Raw genomic sequence first — 23,430 nt, forward strand, 5'->3', positions numbered from 1 at the left:
TTATTATTATTATAGGTCTTACCCTATCAATGCATTGAATCCATGATGTTATGTTTTCTCTACCCCATACCGGTCCTTTCATATCTCACCAATGTCAAAAAAGAGAATCAATTGTCTTAACAAAATATAAACTACTTTTTGAAGACCTCATCATTTTTCTTTCCTATCACAGCATTGAAATATCATGATTTATAAGAAATTAAAACTACAAGAGTACGTACGGCAGGTTACCGCAGTTGTGTGAGGAAATCAGCCTCGGAATTTCTATTTATTTTTTTGCATAGTTGATACACATCACACAAATTCATGTAATTTTACCAGTGAGATCGGAGGGCTAGATAGACATCCAGCAATGAGGATAGCATTGTCTAGATTCCACAAATCAAATATTTTTCTAAGAACAGAAGGCTCTTCACAAAAGGAAGAAGGGAGGCACAAGACCCTACCTAAATGACGATTCTTTGGTTACTTTCAAGTCTTTTCAAGTCTCTCTGCAGGTCTCTCTGAAAGAGCTTAGTTTTATTGAGTGTGATTCCTGATCCTGCGAGCTTCTTTCTCCAATTGTTTTTTCATCAACATATAGTCATCTTTTTCGCGGGCCACGCTCATTTCGTGAGCCGCTTTGGCCCCTTTGACCAAATGGGCCGAGATCTGGGTTCGAATCTCATCGGCGAAGGGCCTCTCCAACGGATTGGCATGCCAGCATTCCAACATGATTCGGTAGAGATCCTGATGATTGGGAAGAAAGGTGTTGGAACGCCGATCCCACGGAGAGGATAAGCGGCTTCCCGAGGACAAAAACGCTTGGATGAAATTGAACCTGGCATGGCTTTCCGATTGATTGATGAGACCACTAGTCACTCGGGAGTAGGATGAGGATGACGCCGAGCTGTGATGGAATTCCCAATCATATGGGCGCGATCCAAAAGAAAACACCTCCCACAACAGGATCCCGAAAGACCAGACGTCGGTGGAAGCTGAGGCCTCAGATATATTATGGATCACTTCCAATGGCAATCGGTCCACGGGGAGCATCATATCTTGAAACAAAGAAAAGCACCAAAACGTTTTAGCCTCACTCATATCCAAAGGTGGGCGTCAGCTCGTCAAATCATAACTAGTCTAATTTTCAGTTTTCAGCTGACAGACTGATGAACTTTGGGCACTTGTTTTAGCCCATAAAAACGCTAAGCGTTAGAGTTGTTAGGGCGAAAAACGTTTTTTGTTATATGTTTGGCTTAGGGAAATGACTTTTTTTGCTCCTAAACTTTTCCCAACTTTTCGTATTGCTATACTTCTTGATGTTTTGATGTTATGCAACGACGCTGTTGCATACACTAACAAGTTGAGTTGGATATGACGTCATGGTCTTTTTTTCACTTCAGCCTATAACTATATTCTGAACCAATTATTGCTTGGCGATTGAATTCCGTTTTTTGAGGTCAAAGCTAACGGATTGAAATACAAACGAAGTCAACCTCTTGAATTGCGGATCAACGATTGACGAAGTTTAGCTATCAAATATTGGATTGACAACCATCGGCGTTAGGGTTTTGCTTAATAATGCCCACCTATCCTCACATGTATAAAAAAGTCGTTCAATTACCAGTTTTTTTCTGACTTAGAGCCGGGATCTCATGGGCGAACTTGGCCAAACCAAAGTCGGATATTTTGGCGATTTCACTACTAAGAGTAAGCAAGATGTTTCTGGCCGCCAGATCGAAGTGGACTATTTGATGTCTCCTGAGGTAGTCCAATCCATCTGAAACCTATTTCTCTCACCAAAAGTAATCATTCTTCTGTTGTTCTCAATTAAGAGAGAGTCCATTTCTTACTTGGTACATCCAAGAGACCAGCTTTTGTTCCTGAAAGTTCAGGAGATGCTCATAGGTCCGGAGATATTTGGCCAGATTCATCTTGGATTCCAGGCTCATCACGAGGGCATATCGGTATGCTCCGCCTTCCACGGACTCTTTACTCACGCACTGAAGAGCAACAATGTGTCCATGGTCTCGAACCCGCCACAATTTCTCGGCCTCGTTCAAAATCTCATCTTGGGACAAGCCTGTTTTGAGCTCCTTGATGGCCACGGGACAGCTGTAGCGAAAAGAAACAGTAATAATGTGCAAATACCACGCCACAAAATGGAATTAATAGCGGTCAGCATGATAACTTAACTGTTTCGGACATTTTTGGGCCAAAAGACTGTTTCGAGAATTTTAACCAGAAAATAACCAAAAACCCAGGAGTTTCGGGGAAATTAAAAGGGGTTCGGCCATGGTTACTGGGAAATTTGGGAAAAATATAGGGTGGGTGCAAAACCATCTGGGGCAAATTTCTATTTGACATTAAGCCTCAAGCTTTCATCAAAAGGAAGTGCTGAGAGAGCACATACTGTAGTGCAATATTGAAATGTTTTACCTTTTTTCATTTTCACACATTTTTGGTAGTTTTCCAACTTTTTTCGTATTTTCAAAGCAAGTTTTGCAATTTCTTAGATTATTTCGCAGCTTTCCCATTCATCTTGAAAAGAATTATACAATGAGCTTGCTATTAAAAGTGAATCATTGACATGGCTAAAATGTGATTAATTAGAACTGCATACATTTCAGGGTCCAAAAATATGCTGCTAATAAAAGAAATATTGATTCAAATGAAGTAATTTGAATTAAAATTACTCCCAATCTCTGATAAGTATGTATGGGAGATGGATGACGAAAGCAAATTCGACAACTTGAAGAGCGATGCTAACAATAAAGGTTTTCAACCTACTGTCATGCTAGCCGTTTAAAAAGACTGTTTTCCTGCAAAAGGAGCTTGTTCAAATTGAAAAAGGTAAATTTCTATTCAGTATGTTAAAGAGATGGATAAGCTAAGATGTGTCTCAATTTTTTTCAGCGTTAAACCTGAACCAATGCTGCAATTTAAAAGGTTAGCCTGGCCAAAAACCAAACATCAAGCATGACCACTCAATCAGGGCCATGGTGGTACCCACAACACTGATAAAGTTTTTGTGCAAATGCCAAGACTTCTATTAACGATTTTCTTTGCTATTGAAACAAAATGAACAACTGTTATAAAATATCATCTTGGATTTTAACTCAAATTAGTATATTAATCCACTTAAAACCTACAAAGAGATAATATTTTAAAAAACCTAATCAATAGATGTTGGGAGTAACCTTAGCTGCGTTTCAAACTACGATTTTATCCAAATCAATTGAGGAAACGGTAAGATAACACGCATTGATAGATTGCATTTACATCAAATTTCACTACAAATTGCTCCGGTTGTATCTTAAAGCAAATGTCGAGAAATATAAATAATAAGCTTTTCTATGCCTAAAATAAAATGAAAATATTTCACTTTTTTCAAACAGGTAGAAAAATCCGAAAATACTTAGCAATATAATTCAAAACTGACTTAAAGTTAATATTTCACAATTGTGATAACATACTTGTAAATTGCAACTTTAATCAAGCTTGATCTTGAGTTTTGACAAAATCATATTAACGTTGAATAAAAACATCGCTAGTACGAAGAAATTATTTTTTTTGCAAAAAGTGACAAATTTGAAAATTAAACTATCATATGTATCGTTCAAATATTTTAGGAACATGATAGAATGTAGTGTAGCTTTTGGCCCTAAACTAAAATGAAAGGCAATTTATATGTTTTGTAAGTTTTAAGTGACATTTTTTGCTACTTTTAGCTTTTAAAGAAATCTGAAAGAAAATGGAAAACTGTTATATCTTATTGTATTGTTGAAAAAGACAACAAAATGCCTTGGAAATAATTGGAAACATAAATAGGCCACTTTTTGATCTTTTAAGGTGTAAATCGCAACTTTCAAGTTGTAATAACTAAGCATCTGCTGAATAGAAGTTTGTGAAATTTTATGTCATTACATAACTAAGAGCTTGATACTGATTGACTACGTTTTTGACAATGATGCACATTAATGGACTTTAAGTTATTTTACACACTTATCTGAGCTACTTTTAAGCATGTGTATTTCACAAAGTTGTTCCTTGTGTCTCTTTGACAAAGAAAAACATGTCTAGATGGCTTGGCATTTGAGCAAACACTTAATCAGAAAATACGTATAACCACCGTGGGGCGTTAGTCATTCCTCAATAAAAGAAACCCGTTCCAATCACTAAGGACAAAATGAGTAATTCAGTACTCAACCATTCCTCGTGAAACAATGGAATGCCGTTACTCGTTACAGTTTCTTTTCCTAGAATCTAAATAGCCAATATTTCAGGACTATTTTCCCCTCATGGCCATGCCTTTACATTCCTAATCCATCGGATGGATTTGGAATGCAACACCAACTACAAAGAGAATTGAACGAAATCCTTCGCGAATTTCTTAGAGTTAAACATTCTTGAACTTCTACAGAGCTCTGCTGGCTTCCTATCCCTAAGCCACGAACGGAAGCGAAAACTTGTTATCTCCTAAACCGTTCACTTCATTTAAAATAAGCAGCTCATACGACCACAAGATCATGCTCACTAGATGAACTTGGCCAAATTTGGGCCCAAAAATAGACTTAGGGAACTCATGAGATGAGTCCAAAATTATGGAGCAAACACTACATAAAATTCGAATTTTCGGTCTGCTCTTGGTTAGCTACATAATTGACAATAAAGCTTTGAAACGAGCCACTTTAGAGGTAAATGATATAGGATTGACCTGCCTTGAATTGAAGAGATCTACGTTTCTTATCTCATTACTTTAATTTCTTTTTTTTTTTTTTTTTTTTTCTTTATTGCGACTCTTGGTCATTCATGGCGTAAAGTAACTATTAAATAAAGTCGAATGTATATACATTATACAAAATGATAAAACAAGAAAAATGTCAAGAAGGTAAAGGCAATAAAATAGTTGACTAGAAAGTGATATCACAATGAGTATGACTAGAATTGGTTCAATGCACATGAAAAAAGGTAAGAGGTGAGTTGCAGATAGTACAAAGACAGGTAGGTAGAGGTAAGTGATGAAAATCTTGGTTATTGCAGTAGATGGATGGGCCAGATTGAACAGATCCTTTGTCAACTCCCGTCGCTATGGCATTTGGACGGGAGCCGAACAAAGGTGCGTGACCGCCAATATTCCGAAGGGATGTCGGGCCAAGGACAATAAGGTGTTATCAAGTCTTTGACCGGGAAGGACAACTTGTGTCCGGACATCACCTCCGGAAAGGTCAGGTTCCCAACACTGTTGGACACTAACCTTGCCAGCCCGATGGTGAGGGGCTCGGTTTCACATAGAAAATGTGTCCATGCATTGTTGGCATATTGGGGCACGCAGAGGTATCGCTTGAGGAACTTGGTGTAGGTGGCATCGGCGGATTTGAGTGCGGATTGGGCGGAGTTGGGAAGCCAAAGGTGTAGGCCGTAGAGAAAAATTGGGGTGACGTAGATCCGGAAGAGTTGAAGGACTATTGGGAGGGGATTTCAAATAATGAGCCATCAAAAGATGGCTCAGAATTGTTATGACCCAGAGCAGGCCGATTTGGCGGGATGTTCGTTTGCAGTCCATATTTCTAGAAGTTCGTACCTAAACCAACAAGCGATCCAAAGGGCCTTAAAATAAGTGTGGAAGGCCTTAAACCTACCCATGTTGGTACAATAAACCTTTTTGAGACCGTGAAAGAGTCCAAACTTGCGGGAGAGCATGTCATGGTAACACGAGAAGAGGATATCAACAAATCATTTTCATTATGGGGATTTTCCCCAAAAATATATGCCGATTACAAAAAAGGGAAATGCAACCAATCGGGCAAATATTTGGAAAAAGACAAAAAACATCAAACAACCGAAAGAATTTGTGGATTAAAGTAGGCAGAATCCCACAACATACAATTTACTTCAAGGTGGTAGTCAATTATTAGTATTACTGAAGGGATATTTGCCCACAAAGCTTCAAGTTTTTTCTTCAGTTGTTTGGAGAAAAACGGACAAAATGACGGCTGCTTTGGAGGTCTTGCTTGCCTTGCTTGTCTGTCTCTTTGGATTGGAAATCAACATATTTTATCACTCTCAGTCTGACTGTTAGAAAGCAGGGCAAAAACATCGAGTTAGATCACCAGATTATCGCTATTTCTGTTTATCTTGATGATGGTTATTAATGAACTTTAGAAAGACCAGGAGACAAAACTGGTTCGGGAGCTCATTTCAATTGGGTCCTAAAAGCAACACCTGCTGGTCTGAAAATGTTAAAACATGTTGTAGGGAGGTCACTTGACCACATTTACACCTCTTTGTCCCTGGATCAAATAGCATTTACATGATAACAATTTCCATTAATAAGACATAGTTTTTGCATCTCAACACGGGCCTATGATCGAAGCTCAATTGCGATGTTACCAGGCTACCAACCAATTATTGCTTGTATTGATCTCTGTAACGACTCTGAAGCTCTAAAAAAGATTTCCAGACCAACTCTGTTCATCCTTGTTACTTCTAGGTAATAGTTGAGGTAGATCTAGCTGTTGGTTTTGTTCACTTCAACAAAGAGTTCAATCTAAGTCTTCAACAGACAAAGCACACTAGATTCAAATTCATTCATTATCATTTTGTTATGGCACAATGATGACACTGAACCAAAGAAGTCCTAAAATGGTCATTGTCTATTACATATCACTTGGGAAACTCGATGGGGATACCAAACAAAATCCAATTTCTGTTAGTTCAGGGTAAATTAGAAAACATTTAGAAACATTTAGAAAACAGCAACAGCTCATTGCACTAAATATGAGTCAGTTGAGATTGGCGAGGCTAGTCAAGTTGAGCGTTCAGATGATCTTATAGTCACAGATCGACATGCTTTAGAGGCCATCAGAGACTTGAAACTCTCGAGTTCTTCTGGCCATGATGGTGTGAAATCTCAGTTTCTGATGAGATGCTCACTGGTTCTCGCTCCTGTTTTCTCGCACTTGATGCGTTGCATCTTGGACCAGACAGGGCAAGTTTCCTTCCTCTCTGAAGCTAGCTCACGTTGTTCCAATTTTCAAAGGGGTAGATAAGTCGCTTCCTAATAACCATAGGGCAATCTCTCTCACTTCGAATATTGTGAGAGTTTTTGAGAAAATCTTGAAGTTCAAACTTGTTGAATTTCTTGAGGTCAATGAAGTCCTTCCTCCTAGCAGCACGGGTTCCGAGCACATTTTAACACGGTTACCCAACTGATTTAACATATAGAGCAGGTTATTGAGGGCCTAGAGAGTCATGAATCAGTTGATGTAGTTTATCTCGACTTTGCCAAGGCCTTTGACAAGGTAGATCATGGTCTTTTAGTTAACAGGCTCCATGAGATTGGGATACAAGGCAAGGTTCTCAATTGGCCAAGAAGTTTCATTTGCGGTAGGAAACAATTAGTTAAGGTTGAGGGATCCCTTAGTGACATACATGATGTCAAGTCAGGTATTCCTCAGGGCTCCATTTTGGGTCCTCTCCTTTTCATCATCTTCATTGCTCCACTTCAGAGGCTTGGTAGTGATACGAAATTAGTTTGAAGTACAAATGATCAGAACTCAGGTAGTTTGGTAGAGGCCCTCGATCAAATCTATTGTTTGGTTGCTGAGAATAATATGGCCTTGAATGGATTGAAATTATGTTCAATGACATTTGGGTCAACGCCATTAAACAACCTGCTTGTAGAGAATTGGGGTAAAAATATCGAGCAGATGTCGTCCATGAAAGATTTAGGTGTAGTCCTCAAAAATAATGGAAAGTTCGTCAAGCATATCCAGGTGAAAATTAGTAAAGTTTTTCAAAATTTGGTTGGGTATATAGCACATTTAAGTCCAGAAATAGTATCACGATGCTAACTCTGTTAGTCGATTGTCCAGCCACATCTTGAACATTTCTGCTCCAATGAGTTCAGCAGGTTGGCAAAAGCTCTAGCAGGTCCAAAGATGATTTACCAGGAGCATTGAGGTTATGAAAGAGCCCTCGTATTGGGAGAGGCTGTAAGGGTTGGGACTGTACAGTATTTAGAGAAGGTATGAAAGGTATCTGATATTGTACGTTTTCAAAAGCATCCATGAGTTTGGTTCCGACCCACAATTGAGGGTCAATTGGGCACCCCTGCATGGTTTCGTGAGTGCATATTTTGAGATGTGATTTGTCACCACTTGCACCTACTGAGAGTATCAGATAGTTTCGTGAACGCACATTTTGAAATGCGACCCGGTAAAATTTTGTACTGTCGCATTTCAAAATTTGCGTTCACGAAACCACGTGGGGGTACCCTATTATAGTGACCGTAGAGGCTTAATGTGCGTTTTGAGAGCACCTTCAAGCCTTCGAGAATCCAGGCTAGTTAGAACAATGAAGTCCACGTTTCTTCTTTCTCGGGCTCCTTCATTGTTCAATTTGCTGCCCTCAAATATTCGCAAGGAGTATTCAGGCGTTGATCCAGTAGCAGTACTTCAATCAGACTTGGAAAAGTTTTTGACTAAAATTCCTTACAAACCCTACGTATGTTCAAGGGCTAACCAGATCCGCCAACTCTAATTCGTTGGTCGATCAAAAAATATTTTAAAGAAAAGCTAGGTAATAAAATGTGTCAGTTTTTCGTCTTAAACTGTTGGGAATTCCCTTCCCAGTAGCGATAAGGAAATCCGCCAAATAAAATCCTGCACCTTCTTCAAGGCACAATATTGTCGACAAACATGCTCGTTATTAGACAACCTTACGCCCTCGCTCTTACACGACACCGTACCTTAGTGTGCTTATTTGTTTGACGAAGAAGAAACATAGGGTTAAAATTTGTGATGGGATCAAATAAATTTTCAAAATCAGGATTGCTAGAAAGATAAGAAAGTCAAAGCGCCAGCCGTTTCCCATGGAACGTAATTAAAAGGATAGGTTTGACCAAAAAGGCCACCCTGTTTTGAACGAAGAAGAATGAGGGTTACTTTTTGTGACTAATTAACGGGTTTTTGATATTCCGCCAGGGATGCCACATGCGACTAAAAATGTCAATTGGTAGCCTTAGTCGCAACCTCCCGTGAGTAGTTTTTGGATCCCATGTGTATTTAAAATCGCGTTTGTTGTGTTTTTTTACTGCAGCTGAATCGGCAACTAGAAGAGAGCACCCAGTGCACCTCCACTCCAGCCAATTAAAAGCAGCGCCTTTACAATTAGAAACCGTACTCTATCAGCCGTTCAGCTGTCACCCATTCGGTCTGAAAACGAATGGCTAGCTCGCATCGAACTCTCTAGGCCTTCTAACCTCGAGTATGTCTATGGTGTTTGACTTTAACTCATCAGGGAACTTCGGCAAACCAGACCAGACCAAATCCATCCGATCAAAACATGTTTTCTTCGATAGCACCTGGTAGCTCTCACCTTAAAGATTGTATGTTGACTGATCCATTGTAAACAACCCCATAGTGTCCATGACCCAGTTCATCTTGCTTTTGAATGGATTTCATATTCACTCGAAGCAGATCCGGAGCCGCCAAAATCCAATCGGGCCAGTCATATTCCAACTCGTCAAAGTTGGGATTATGCTCCATGGAGTCCATGGTAATGATGGTGCCCTCCAAATAAGGAACCAGAGGCTCTTGGGTGTTGGGGTATTTTCGCTCATTCCAGATACATTTTCTTTTACCCCAACAGAGGCCAACAAGTGATATGCCCATGAAGAGGACACTTGATACCACCGATATAATAATAATTAGAGCATTGGATGGGCGCCTTACTTTAAAAGTTATATTGGCCACTAAAGTCCGTCGTTTCCCATGACACGATATTGTGTAGTGACCCTCCTCTATCCATTTCGTGATTTCAACCTGGAAACAACAGACAGCTTGAAAGTGACTCAAAAGTCTTGGGCATTGAAAGATTGATTATTGCTCGGAAATCACTTTAATTGTTTATGCCGTTAGTGGCTTTTAGATTCTGTCCACAAAAGTGAATGAACGAAGGTACTACGTAATTGCAATGTTTTTGTTAGCTTTCAGGCGTCGTCCATAGAGTACATAATGATCTTAAGACTTAATAAGTACTCTTTGTGTCGTCATAGTAAAAAACATCAATAAATTGTAATGGTCTGAATTATTCTTAATGTTTTGCAAAGAAAACCATAATAATTGTCAAATGCTTACTTTTCGGGCTTTTTACTCCCATGAAAAATGCAAGAAGAAAATGAATGCAGTTACTCATTGACGAAATGCTCTTACTTGATAATTATTGTTTCCTGCTTGTCCTATAACAAGATTGTCTTTCCTCAAATATACAAGTCGCTCTGTGCCTCGCACGAAGTTATTTGCTTGAGGATTTGTGAAAATGCTGAAATGAAAATGTCAACTTACTTTTAATCCTTTTCCACTCGCTGCAAAGGAAACTAGACAAGTTCCAGGGCCTCGTCCCGAATGTTTGCATGAAAGAGTTTGATTTTCATTTGAAATAGCTTTCCGATAGTCCAAAAAACGTAAGCATGTCTCAAATTTCTTGGACATGTTTGATATCGTGAAATGATTCTTATGATACACGCCAACTGGTTCATAAGTGTCCGAAATCTTCGGGCTATAGAGATGATAAAACTTGTAATTGGCACCAGGAGTTTTCAACTGATACTCGCCAATATCAGGAAAAACATTCTTGTCAGTCAAGAAATACAGCACTCTCGAATTGACTTGCCACCCTATTCGGTCCATATTTCCGGGTTTCACTTCAATTGAGGTTCCATTGGGCAAAACTAACGACACAGAGCAAGTTGAATTCTCTGTAAGATGCATGATAAGCTGTGTGCCGCTTATAGTCGTGTTGACCACTCTTGAGTAGGTCACCATTTGCGACTCCGTCACTGGATTTGTCGCCAAAGAACAAGATTTAGATTTGGCCATTCTCACCAAGATGAGCATCCACACCATTTTTAACCACATTATGGCTTCTGACATAACAAATGAATTCACGTTGCTTCTAAAGCCGCCGAAATACCATATCTAGTATAATAGCTCTAGATGTTCGTTATCAAACTCTCTGTGGGTTATTTCATGTCAAACGACGCGCATTACATGTAGTTTACTTGACAATACACAGTGGTAAAAATACCCTTTAAAGTTTTGATAGAAATTCCCAAACACAATTTTGATTTTTTTGCTTTATGGAATTCTAGCCAATGTAAAAAACTTACATACCTAAAAACATAAAAAAAGCTAAAATTTTCAAAAACCCACGCAATGTTATTTACGAGCACACTAAGTTGCTCTTGAACATAAATCATGATATTATCTATTACACCACTACTTACTTACATGGGATTTAGTGGTCCAAATCTCATCGTTTTTTGCCCCAAAATGCCCCGGTTATATGTTAATTTAATTTCCCAAAGAATTAATGTCTATTGTTATTATCACAAAAATGAACAATTATTTTCATTTTTCTTGCATAGTCTCACAACAGCCAAAGATGCTATATCATGTCACTTAAAACACACTAAAGGTGTTATCTTTGAAAATGTGTTTCACAACTATCATGTGTACACTTAGTTATGGATTCACTTGAATTCTGAAGACAATACATAGAACAACCAATGTTATAGATTTTGTCGTTTCTTGAAGACTTTGTTGAAACTGATTAAAAATAGCTTCTTTAAGACTTCATTGATGTTTGTGAAATTTTCAGTGACCGCTTAACTAAATGTCTTTGGGTCGGTTCTAAAATAAATTTTCAAAAATCTGCTTTTTCGAGGATTTTGTATGTGGTTGCATAAGGTTTTAAGTTATTTTGAAATGTAAGTATGTAAGGTTTTTACATGGGCTAGAATTCCATAAAGCAATAAAATCAAAGTTGTTCCCCATTACTTTTTGAGATAGAACAATGCCAAGTTGTGTTTGGGAATTTCCCTGGAAACTTGATAGGGCTTTTTGAACACCGTGAATAGGAAGGAACACTTCGAATAAAGAACTCACAGCTTGAGCGCGGGAGAACGGACTGTGAGGTACAGAGGACACTCCAAGCTTTTTCACTCACTGACTTCGAATACGCTTTTCTTTCTCAGAGAAACTGATGCTGGAGAGACGCTCTCATTTTGTTGATGATTCAATACACTTCTGTCGACAGTTTTCATTATCCATGTTAATGAAAAGCGCCTTTTTAAGTAGTATTCCAATGGCGTTTCTCTCAAATCTGGCCAACAAAACGACTCTAAATTTTAAATACCAAGGTTGAATTGGATCAGAACCAGTATTTGGCTTTTGGATTAACCCAGCAGTCGAACTTTTGGATACTTATTGATTGACCATACTTTGAATTTGTTGATCAGTTATGGGACAGCAGCCAGAGTTTCATCAACGACCCTTGAATATGCCTCTAGTTTATCAAGGCTTCTTGGTACATGTCAATGTATGCGTAGCGTTAGACCTAGCTTAGATCATACTTGAAGGCCATATCACTCTCATTTACTTCGGTATGATCTACTACTACGACGAATCCAATGAGACCTACATGTAGTTAATCGGCCATGAGCCAAGGATGCCCTTTCACCATGGTTTGGTTGCCCTGATCGTGCTCCCAAGGAGCGAGGAGACTCTTGAAGTCAGATAAGCCATAAAGAAAAAATCCCAGGTGGTTGCGGAGTGAGAAGTAAACAATGAGATGGGAAATAACCTTCCCACAAACAAACCCATATCGCAATATTTATGTGTAATGAATTATTATCATTTGATTATTACTAATACTCAAATGGATTCGTTAACAGTTGGATATGTTAAGTTTATGCATTAGTTCCCAACCAATTAATAGAATACTTCAGCATATCAAGCCCATTAATTGACAATATTTGCACTAATCTGATAACAATAATATTCAATCGGTCTACAATTGAAACAGACGACGAAATGATAAGTTATGCTAATGGAAAAAAATGAGGTCACTGCAACAGGAAAGTTATTTTTTTGACTTGGGGCAACTCTAAATGCAGGTTTATGAAACTAAATCACCAGATTTAGAAGATGCGTTACTGAAAAGAAACAAAGTTAGAAACGATTTCATTCTAAAACTAATTATCAAAACTTTCATTTGGTGAGATCAGTCAGTTTTTATACCAGGTTTTAGTTTATGCAAGTAAAATAGATGATCATTTTTCCAAAAAGATTTAAAAAAAAAATGAAACAGAAAGGAAAAATGCTAATCAATGTAGAAAATATTATCATTGAATGAATCCAGTTAAAGATGAACAACCTTTCCAGGGGGTCTTTTACTAAATCTCGTACCTTGAAGCTAGGGGCTTGAACGTTAGCTGGTATGAAAATAGGCTCGCCAAAGTGGTGATCGAATGCTCATTCTGGATAACGTCCAAGCCTTAAATCAGATTTACAGCGTTTAAAAAAACTCGCCTCAGGTAATGATGTTGTTACGCCGGGATTAAAGGAAAGGAATAGGAAAGCTTTGAATGCATTCAGGGTCCCTCTGAGAATAAAATAAAAGGTTGTGACAATGTATCTAACCTTTCAATAACATTTTTGTTGCTGATAAGTCTTCATATAACGCCATCTATCCTTTCTCTTATCTATTAACTCACTCACTCTCTCTATGCCAATACTGGTATTTGTAGTTCCCTTTTTCCGACACTCGTTCTACTACTTTTCTTCCCGACTCCATCTTGAATAAACGTACTCTTTGATATCTCAATAGTTGCATACCTGGAATTACTTGCATATTTTTGCGTTCTCACTTGTTCTTGACAACCTTTGATTAATATTCAATAGAGACGGCCCAATTATGCGTTTTACTGCATGTTTCGTGCTTTCCTGCTATTTCTTATCCATATTTTGGGCTTTTGGCGTAAACAAATTTAAGTGTAGTGTATTAACCATTTATTGCGACTCTTGGTCATGTCAGTCCGGAAACCATATCATAAGAGTGTATTATCAACTTGGAACTGGGCAAATATGCAGCGTTGCATATTTTTGCATATTTGGGGTTTCTGTGCAAATTTTGATGTTTGTTGCATGTTTTTGCATATTTTGCACTTTCTGGTGACCCGGGGGGGGATTGTAAAATTGAGCCTTTCACGAAAGAAGTTCTTTTTTTAAGTCTGGATTTTTAATAGTCTCCAACATCGCCAAGCTTCTGTCCAGTGAGCCTGTAGACAGAAAGGAGAGGGTCAAGCTACCATCAGACCCCAGAAATTCCTCCTGTGCACCAATCACTTCGGTTGACGTTGAGCACTGCTTCTCATCTGTCAAGGATCTACTTTCCTGCAAATGCCTCTCCATGACTGAGGCTCACGTTAGAGACCAGAGGCCTATTTTTAAAGCTCTTACCTCACAGTGTTGGGCTTGGACGTTAATTGGTATGAAAATGCACTGGCCAAAGAGGCGATCAGTTGCTCATTCTGGGCAACGTCTACTCAGAACTAAGAGGGTTTGACAAACTCGCCTCAGAGGCCTGTTTTTAAACGTTCCTACCTCGGAGATCAGGCGTTACTCAGAACCAGCTTTTCACATCCAGATTGCAAATTTTTGGATACTAAATGCATATTCAATTGCATGTTTTGATCAGTTTTTTGGCATGTTTATTGACATAAAACAGAGGTTTTAATGCATATTATGGCCATCTCTTCTAATCATTCTCGTCATTCCATAACGTTTATATGATAGAAAATTTTCAGATTTTCTAAAAAAATAAGCTGAATCTGATATGGACTTGGTTAAGCAATTTCTTGGGATTATAATCGGATTAAACAAAAAAATATTTCGAATTCGGATTCGGATTGAGAAAAAGTGCTCAGATTCGGATTTGTTCGGATCTGGCAAAGCTTTTGGATTCGGATTGAGCGAAAAATTTTGAATTCAGATTGGAAATATTGTCTCGGATTGGGATACAATTATATCCCATAATTATAATTATTACGGATACAATTTCTATTGATTTGTTGGGCCGTTGATTGTCGAGGAAATGACCAAAGGTTCCAAACAAAGCTCAACTGCGAGTCAGTCATCATTTCCAAAAAGAGTTCACACATTGGGATTGGACAAGAAGCTCAGGTTTTAAATGGTTTTTGACAGATGTACTGCACCACTGACTATGTAGGATGTCTCACATCATGAAAATTGTGTTAGTATAGCAAATCCAGTAAATGTAGTTGTGTCGCTTTTCTATCACGGTCTTCCAACAACAAGTTGGATCAAAACACTTCAAAAAAGAGGTTATGATCATGATTATTAATGCGCTATTAACATGATTCATGAGAGAGCTAGCTAGTTCACAGATGCAAATGATCGTTTCACTCTCTGGTTCTACATATTTTAATGCTTCAGTGTTTTGAAAAATCCAAACAAGTAACAAAATTACCACAAGCAATTTTACATGCATAACAACGAGTAGTATCCTTCAAGTATATGTAAAATGTTATTTCTGAAAGCAACACTCTCTCTTAAACAGTGCAATAATTCAAGATAGGTTTGGGTACCTTTCAGTTCTTCTGGTTAATTGCTCAGCCAAGTGGCAAAACCTGCCAAATCTCCCGCGTCCAAAAATGAATGAAGGAAATGACGTGGGTTCCAGACACACGAGCGTTACTGTTCATCGCCTTGTGTTTCATCAATTGGCAGGGTTGAGCCCGTCAAGCTCCCTTTCTTGTCAAATTTGAAATGTCAGGAAGGGGTTTCAGACTAAGGGTTGATATAAAATTGTTTTTGGTAAAAAAAATGGGGCTTTTTTAAAACAAATCTTTTNAAGCCCGTCAAGCTCCCTTTCTTGTCAAATTTGAAATGTCAGGAAGGGGTTTCAGACTAAGGGTTGAAATAAAATTGTTTTTGGTAAAAAAATGGGGCTTTTTAAAACAAATCTTTTTAAACCTATGCCAGTGATCAACACTCAGTTTAATGATGACTCTAGATTTGCTGAGAAATCGATCTTTGTTAGTAATGAAACTTTTGAAATCAAATATAGCATTTCAGAGCCATGAATTTTTCCTTTGTTTGTCCGTCCATTGAAGAAAGTCCAGCCTTTCCTGTGAATTGTGCGTTGTTGAGAAAGGGATATGTATTGGATGGTTTAAGGTTCTGATATATTGTTCTTTCTTTACTTCTTGTTATTCATTTTGTGCACTTTTTGTTTTACATTTTGGGTGATCCTTTTCCTTGAAAAATTCTACTCTAGGCAATCTTGTTTACGCTTGTTACTTCAGCTAGCTACAATGGAGATGAAAATACGTGAGCTTATTCACTCAAAATGAGTGGAAGCTTAAAAAGTTGGAACACATGTTCCAACCCAAACACAAAACAGGGCGTGTGACTGAATGATTAATAGGTAGATGTAATTTTTGCATAAGAGCATCATCAAACCTCGCCATAGAAGGGTATTTCGACTTTTCGGCTTCAAGCTCCTTAAAATCGATCATCAGTCTCTGTTCATCATTTTTTCGAGTAAATCAACAATGTGTTTGAAAGGAACGGAAGACTTATTAACAAAGCTCTACCTTGGTACTCGACGGATACATGGGTGAAAAGCCGTAGGGAGGGTTACCTCTTTATTTTTTCGAGTCTTCTTTTTATGAGAAGGTATGCAAGATCATGGTTCCAAAAGAACGAATACAGATTTTCGATGTTTTAACAATGCGTAATGTTTCTCTAAGTTTGTCGATTGGTACAAAAATAGACGTAAAAATTCAAGGTAATTGAACACACTACTGTGGGTTGTTTGGATATTAATTTCTTGCTCTGGCCATTGTAAGGAGAGCGCTTTGGTTGATTAAATCATGAACCACTAGAGTATGAACGGGATGCTCAATTAACAATTTGAAAACGATTAACCTCGTTTCCTTTTCCTTCAAGTGAGAATGGTCCCAGGTTGCTGCAATTGTGTATCTCAAATTTCAGCTCAATCAAACGACTGGATCCAAATTTAGCCCCCACTCGAAAAACAGCACATAAAAGGGCTCAGAATGAACGATTTAGCCACAATCAATTGCCACAAGAGGTTCGTTCGATTGAGCTAAAATGTTGGATTGTAATTGTGGTGACTTGGGATCAGCCTCATATTAAACAGAACACTATGCTTTTATTCGATTCCAAAATGCCAATTCTCGACCCAAGCGTTACAGCCCATACTTCAGTGGTTCAAGTTTGAACCTAAGGATCCTGGTTTTAATCGAGACTTCACAAGATTCTTAACGGTATTAGCAACTGAGTATTCACGCAACCTTGGTTGGCCAAGCCATAGATCACTCCATGGCCATGGTCCAGTGGTTTATGGCCAAATGCATTGCCATCAAGTTGGGTTGGAGTTGAAGCCCTTTCATTTTCTTCCGTGATGCACTGCTTTGTGATTTTTGCAAATTTTAGTGTTCTCAATTCATTAAAGGAAACGCTTCAGTGAGAAGTTTCATCACTGAGGAGAAACAATAACAAGAAACTTTTGTTTTTAGGAGCCTGCACCATTCATAACGTTTTGATCTTAAATAGGAAATTATCATCTTGGAGTTAGTAATGATTGTTTTTTTTTTTTTTCGAATGTTGTTATGACTGGGTTTGGGACTTTTGGAGATTTCAGGGCTACCATATTGTATGATTGTAAGCATTTCAGGTACGAAGTATTTCTAACTTACAACAAAATTAATTTCTTTAATTCATGCTTTTGGAATAATTTTAGGGTGGATAAAAATAGATATTTTGCTTAACTCAACCCAAACCGTACACCTATGAGCATTCTTCGTGAATGGAACGTCAAAGCATCAATGGGTTCTAAAGCGTCACTTTGGTCCTTGTTATGAAAACATGAAACGGAAGGCGAGGTTTTTAAACTCTCTTAACTCTTAACTGGACGTTGCCTAGAATGAGCATCCGCCAACCTCTTTCCCTTGTGCATTTTCCTATCGGTTAACGTCCAAGCGCCTAACTCCGAGGTAAGAGCTTTAAAAAACGTCCCGCTCGAGAGATAAGTTTGAGTTGAGTTTTGATAGATTTCCTGGCCCTTAAATTTTGACAAATATTTCAAATTCAAGTGTGAGAATGCATTATCTTTTCGCTTAGCTACGAAAAATGTTCCTTCTTACAGATATCATGTTCCGTCAATGTAATGTTTTTGTCGAATTTTAAGGGCCGGGGAATCTACCAAACCTCAACTCAAACCTGTCTCTTCCGGGGCCTATTTTTAAAGCTCTTACCTCGGAGTTAGGTGCTTGGACGTTAACCGGTAGGAAAATGCACGGGGAAGAGCTTGGCGGATGCTCATTCTGGGCAACGTCCAAACCTTAACTCTGAGTTACGAGAGTTTAAAAAACTCGCCTCACGATAGAACTACCCTGGGCATACAAGGTGCTTCAAAGATTTTTTTTGTACATAAGCAAACCATTGTTTATTTTGATGACAGCATTTTTACCAACAATCAAAAACGCGACACCACATTCAAAGTTCAGCAATGCAAAAGCGTTTTATCATACCTATTTTGTCTCGGCAAAAAGCAAACACCAATGATTCAAACGTTGTAGTAGACAAATGCCGTATATTTCAAACATACTTCAAGAAAAATAAAAATGTCCACCAATATACAATCATTATCATATCACTTATTTTCAAATCCAACCATTACTATTCTCCTCCTATGTTAAAATTGGACCATTTTGAAATACTCAATGCAATATTTCCAGTAATTTGACCCCCTTTTGGCAAATAAAGAGAATGGTTGTTGGATCTGCGTTCGGATTGAACTTAATCTCGATAGGCCTCATTTCAAGACCGTCAAAATATTTTACATTACAGCTCTTCTGGCCCAATTCACGTAGCTAAAAAATGCAATGCTTAATGCTCGAGCATCCAAACACAGCCCTGCCTTTTGACGTTTCCTAGCACTTGTTGCATTACGTCGCCCCGCTTGTAATTGAGGGTCTAATGTTCATGATTCAAAAATCATAATAGAATAAGACCTATTCAATTTGATTTTTGATCTCATTTCTGACCCTTTCGATCTTGCTCGTCATTGGGAACCCAAAGCTTGCCAGACGAGTTGAATCCAGCTTGTTCCCACAAATACTCTGACCCATGCAATTGACGATCCTATAAATTATTCACGAAAAATATAAGAACATATAACAAATTCTTGTTAACATATAACAAGAAAAAACCAAGACATGACAGCGAACGTTGTTAAACCTCCACGACCGATGAGTGGTTCTTGAACAACCGTTTGGTCTGGCCACTTTCGTTGTCGATTTGCGGTCGACTCGACTTGTTGCCAGAAGTCTTGGCATCATGGCTACCCTCCAAGGTCGTTGTGGGCGAGCCTCCGTGGCCTGTGAGGTTGACCGACGTTAACATTGTAATGGATTGCGTGGGCGACGCCAAATAAAAGCTTGGCGCATCGATAGCCATACTCGGATGGTGGGTGTCGAACTTGTTTTTAATGGAGAAGATCACAGATCGGCTATTGGCTGCCCGACTGCCCCGCCGCCCATAGGCCGGGGCTTTGCAGCAGTAGGTCTCCAGGAAGAGATCGCGGAACTTCTTGCCCCTGAGCATGTAGACGAGGAAATTGGCCGCAGAATTAATGCAAGTGGACAAGTTGGCAAAGCTGACTGCCACATCAATGAACCGGGTGCTCTTACACATGACCACGTCCCCTGATTGGATCTTCTCGCAGAAGAGCTCGTAAACATCCGTGATGATCTTAACAGACTGGCAGATGATGAAGAGCAACGAGATTCCGACCAGTGTGATCGCCAGACTCACCTCGTGCTTCTTGGTCAGGTTCGCATGGTGCGGGTGATTATGCTGAGAATGGGCGTGAGATACCACGGTGGACCCGTTGGTGACCACCGAGTGGGTGTCGGTACTGGAATGACAACGTGGTCTCATCCCTCCGATGGGTGCATGCGGAATTGAAATGGACGAACTGGTGCCATTCGTGTCGAATCGGTTTTTAATGAAGTTCTGCCGACGGGTTTCGGCCGACATTAGGCTGCCCGTACTGGTGCTGGATTGGAGACGAGCAATGATTGATGGGTGACGAGAATTTGAGCGCGAGTAGCTGTTCACACCAGCTGAACTGTTCTCGCGCTCAATCGAGTTAGTAGGCGAACCAGACGCCAGGCGTGGGCGTGGGTGAGTATTAAATTGACTTTCATCATAGGATGTCAGTCTGGATTTCCTCAAGCTTGAGACGCGTTTCTTATTCTCGGCCAGTTCCACCGAGTTGGACCCTTTCCTAGACCCTTTCTTGGACTCATTGGACCCTCCGAAGTGGAGACGTGCTCGCGATTGCGACGACGGACCATGAGCTGAGAGATTGTCCGAATAAGTGTGGCTACCATTTCTGGGAAGAACCCCCGAAGTGGGCACATGGTCATACTGTTGTTGTTGCTGCTGATTTTGATTAACAAAATTCCGCCGGAATCGGGAGCTTTTAACGATCTTAACCACAATGAAGGCGTTGAGGATGATGATGGTCACGTACGGGATGACCTCCATGAATATGATCTTGCTCCAGAATGTGTAAAGAGACACATAGAGCTCATGGGTTCGGAGGTCGGTTTGACGGACCGAGGTCTCATTAGTATACGGCCAGACGTAGGTCTCCATCTCGAAGAACTGTAAGAAGAACAAGAAGAACGCCTTAATGGCTGAGGAACGATAATGACGAGAAAATGGGAGAAACGTGACCAAAGGTTGCTCCTCTCCTGGGACCTTGGCATCGGGGGAACACATGAATTAGGAAAGACCAAGTCCCTGCCAAGATGGCCTCACGAGCCCCAGGAACCTTCATCGAGAAACCAAGAGAGAATTTTAAAACAAGAGGTAGGGGAAATCAAGTGGTTCATTAAAATGCGTAAACGCCCTCCCCCCCCTACAAAAAAAGTTACCGACAAGGACATGAGCCTTGCGTGGATCGCCGTACATTTCAAAACTATTTATTTTTCTATTTTTCTTCTATAGATTCAACTTTTGCTCCACGATCCAAAACGATCTCTGACGATGCAGCATTTCAGACTCGAGAAGAAAATGTTTGGACCGTAGAAATATCGCCAGATTTTGAGGTACTTCCAGTTTTCAGTAAGCTCGGTAGTATTAAGCGAGTTCATTAATTTGGGGTACGTTTGATTCTAGTTTCTGATACTATCAGGTATTTTAAAACATTTCTTCATGCGTAATGTAGTGTAATGTAGGACCCTTAATTAACCTTTAGATTGATTAAGAAATTGAGTTGTCTAGTAGCTAATACCATGATTGAATTATTTTGTTAGGTAAGAGAGTTGTCAATATCTGGGAAAGATCTTAAGGAGAAATCGGCTTTAGCAAGAACTTTTGGATTAATGTTAAATCTTTCTTAGTTGGATATGTATTGCGCATATTAATTCATATCCCATTTTCACAACAACCACTAACCCTAGTTCTTACTTTCACATTTCTGCCTTTTTGAAAATTATGTTTCGACGTATCCTGGGTGCATTCATTCACTGTGTGTAGGCGGCTTTCTAAGTTGTCATTTTTTACCTCATTTGTGGCAAAATTGATGGAAGCAAACCTCAAAGAGATTTTGTGACTACGTGTATCACAAAAAACGCCTATCATTTTGTTACATATTCGTCGGCATCATTGGGTAACATGTAATTGTCGAAAATTGATTCTAATCATACTTGTGTGTATTGAAAATTGTCCTCATGAGTCTGGAAGGCTACGCCCTTCTTAGGGTCGTTTATCATGCTCGTACTTTTCTACAAGAGGGTCTCCATTCGATTTTACGGTTCATGGGATGGAGACGAGCGACAGCAAGATGTCCATTCATCAACAGCCTTTTTCGATCTCAATCAGCCAAGTTCCCTTTTTCATTGAAAATCAAAGAGATCTAAGCAGACTTGACGAGGGAACGGACTCGCGAAGGCACTCTCCCTCAATATGGTCGACGATGTTTAAAACGCTTGAGGGGAAGTGCTGAGCTAAGGGGATATCCTTGGAATGACTTTTCGCGTTACGACGATCCAGAGAATCTTTGTTCAAAGATTCTATAAACTTTTTTATGAAAGCGCATTTCGACATGACTAAGTGAACTTTTTTGTCTCGAGTTGTCTACCAATGGCATCAGCTAAAAGGCAAAAAGGAGGGGGAAGCATGGGGCTTGAAAATTGATTAAATTTGTGTTCACAAAGGAGCTTTTTAATGAAGCTAGAGAAGTGGAAATCAGGATCTCCCTTCAGGCTAATTCAAAGGACCATCCTGACCCACTATTTGATCTGCTTCCTAGCAATGGATCAAGGACATAAGGCTTGTGAAATAAGAGGAAGCACATTCTTCGATCCTCATAACATATTTTGAAACGGAATAGCTCTCAAAGGACTCTACTGTAAGACTTCCAAGATTGTATTATTCCCAACCGCCAACGGAATATCAGGTTGACAGGTATGTGATCTCTCCAGGGATAGTGTGCTCTTTGTGGGGTTCTTTCCTCCATACCAAAATGAAGAATGACGCGGACAAAAAGCTGTATTCCGTAAAAGGAAAGATCCCGAAAAGTCAGTGGACTCGAGAGTCTTGTTTTGATATTAAATGACGCGATTGAGGGTTCTCCTCGAGCTGTTGATTTTAGGAACCAAAATCATAGACAAACCACACAAGTACAAACAAAAAGGGCACTCCTTCATATTTGGTCACTATATTGTGGAGTTAAACCGTATTTTTTAATCTGCTCTTGTCGATTGTGCCCAAATGAAGCCAAACATTGGTAATAATACGGCATAAATCATTTTGAATTCTTTTCTACAAAAGTACATAGTTTGCTCTTTGGACCCTATGTGTCTTTGGTTTTCGAGCCCATTGAAGCCTGGCTCATATCTACTAATAGACGTTTTGAAGTTGGTGAAATTCCCTGAGTGAGTTATAAGATGAGGTAAGAAATTGGACCATAATTATTATTTTTTATGTCTTCGCCACTGGTGAGCGTTTTTTTGGCGTAGAAAATTGTAATACCCATTTTGTTTACTTCAATACTGTGGTGTGAGGATTCGGCAAAGGCATGTGGCGCCATATAATTTGCTAAGCGTGCGATGTTCTTTAACAAATTTGAAGTATGCCTTATTCTCGATGTCGGGGTATTTTTCGCTATATCACTTACATGGCGTTACTTTTGATTATAAAGCATATGAAGCATTGGGGGACAACTTTGCGCCTAAAAATGAAGGAAATGTATCAGGTGCGGGCGAATGCCACATTAATGAGGCCATATTATTTGTGCGATACTACTGGGTCACAAATAGTTGCGCCCCATTTCCTATGTTTTAACTTCTTCAAGAGCTCCTCCCCTTTACACCAAACATTATTCCAAAAATAAAAATCTAGGATCTAATACTCTATGACTGCAATTGTTCTTCCTTTCTGGCGAGACGTTTTGGCCTCAAAGGGTGATGAAAATTTCATCTCATTTTTATCAGACAGAAATGAGGGCATCGATTCTCCCCCCGTCCATTCTTGTTTC

At 39.2% G+C, this 23,430-nt stretch overlaps 2 protein-coding genes across 3 annotated transcripts in view; both read right to left on the reverse strand.

The window, feature by feature from the left end:
• Nucleotides 1-214: 214 nt before the first annotated feature.
• LOC131891157 (fibroblast growth factor receptor-like) lies at nucleotides 215-11,067 on the reverse strand. Its single transcript, XM_059240680.1, has 5 exons — nucleotides 10,332-11,067; nucleotides 9,364-9,809; nucleotides 1,836-2,097; nucleotides 1,607-1,769; nucleotides 215-1,040 (listed from the first exon to the last, which is right to left on the reverse strand). Exons 1-5 carry the CDS (start codon nucleotides 10,917-10,919, stop codon nucleotides 520-522), a joined length of 1,980 nt encoding a protein of 659 aa, XP_059096663.1. The 5' UTR covers nucleotides 10,920-11,067; the 3' UTR covers nucleotides 215-519.
• Nucleotides 11,068-18,447: 7,380 nt separating this feature from the next.
• The window catches only part of LOC131889889 (uncharacterized), a 25,013-nt gene continuing 20,030 nt past the window's right edge, over nucleotides 18,448-23,430 (reverse strand). For both annotated transcript variants that reach the window (XM_059239109.1, XM_059239108.1), the window contains one exon: nucleotides 18,448-20,552. In XM_059239109.1, coding sequence (XP_059095092.1) covers nucleotides 19,113-20,552 — 1,440 coding nt within the window. In that variant the 3' untranslated portion in view covers nucleotides 18,448-19,112. The remainder of the gene's footprint in view (nucleotides 20,553-23,430) is intronic.

Source organism: Tigriopus californicus, chromosome 11 (assembly GCF_007210705.1).
Source record: "Tigriopus californicus strain San Diego chromosome 11, Tcal_SD_v2.1, whole genome shotgun sequence".
In the NCBI taxonomy this organism is placed as follows: domain Eukaryota; kingdom Metazoa; phylum Arthropoda; class Copepoda; order Harpacticoida; family Harpacticidae; genus Tigriopus; species Tigriopus californicus.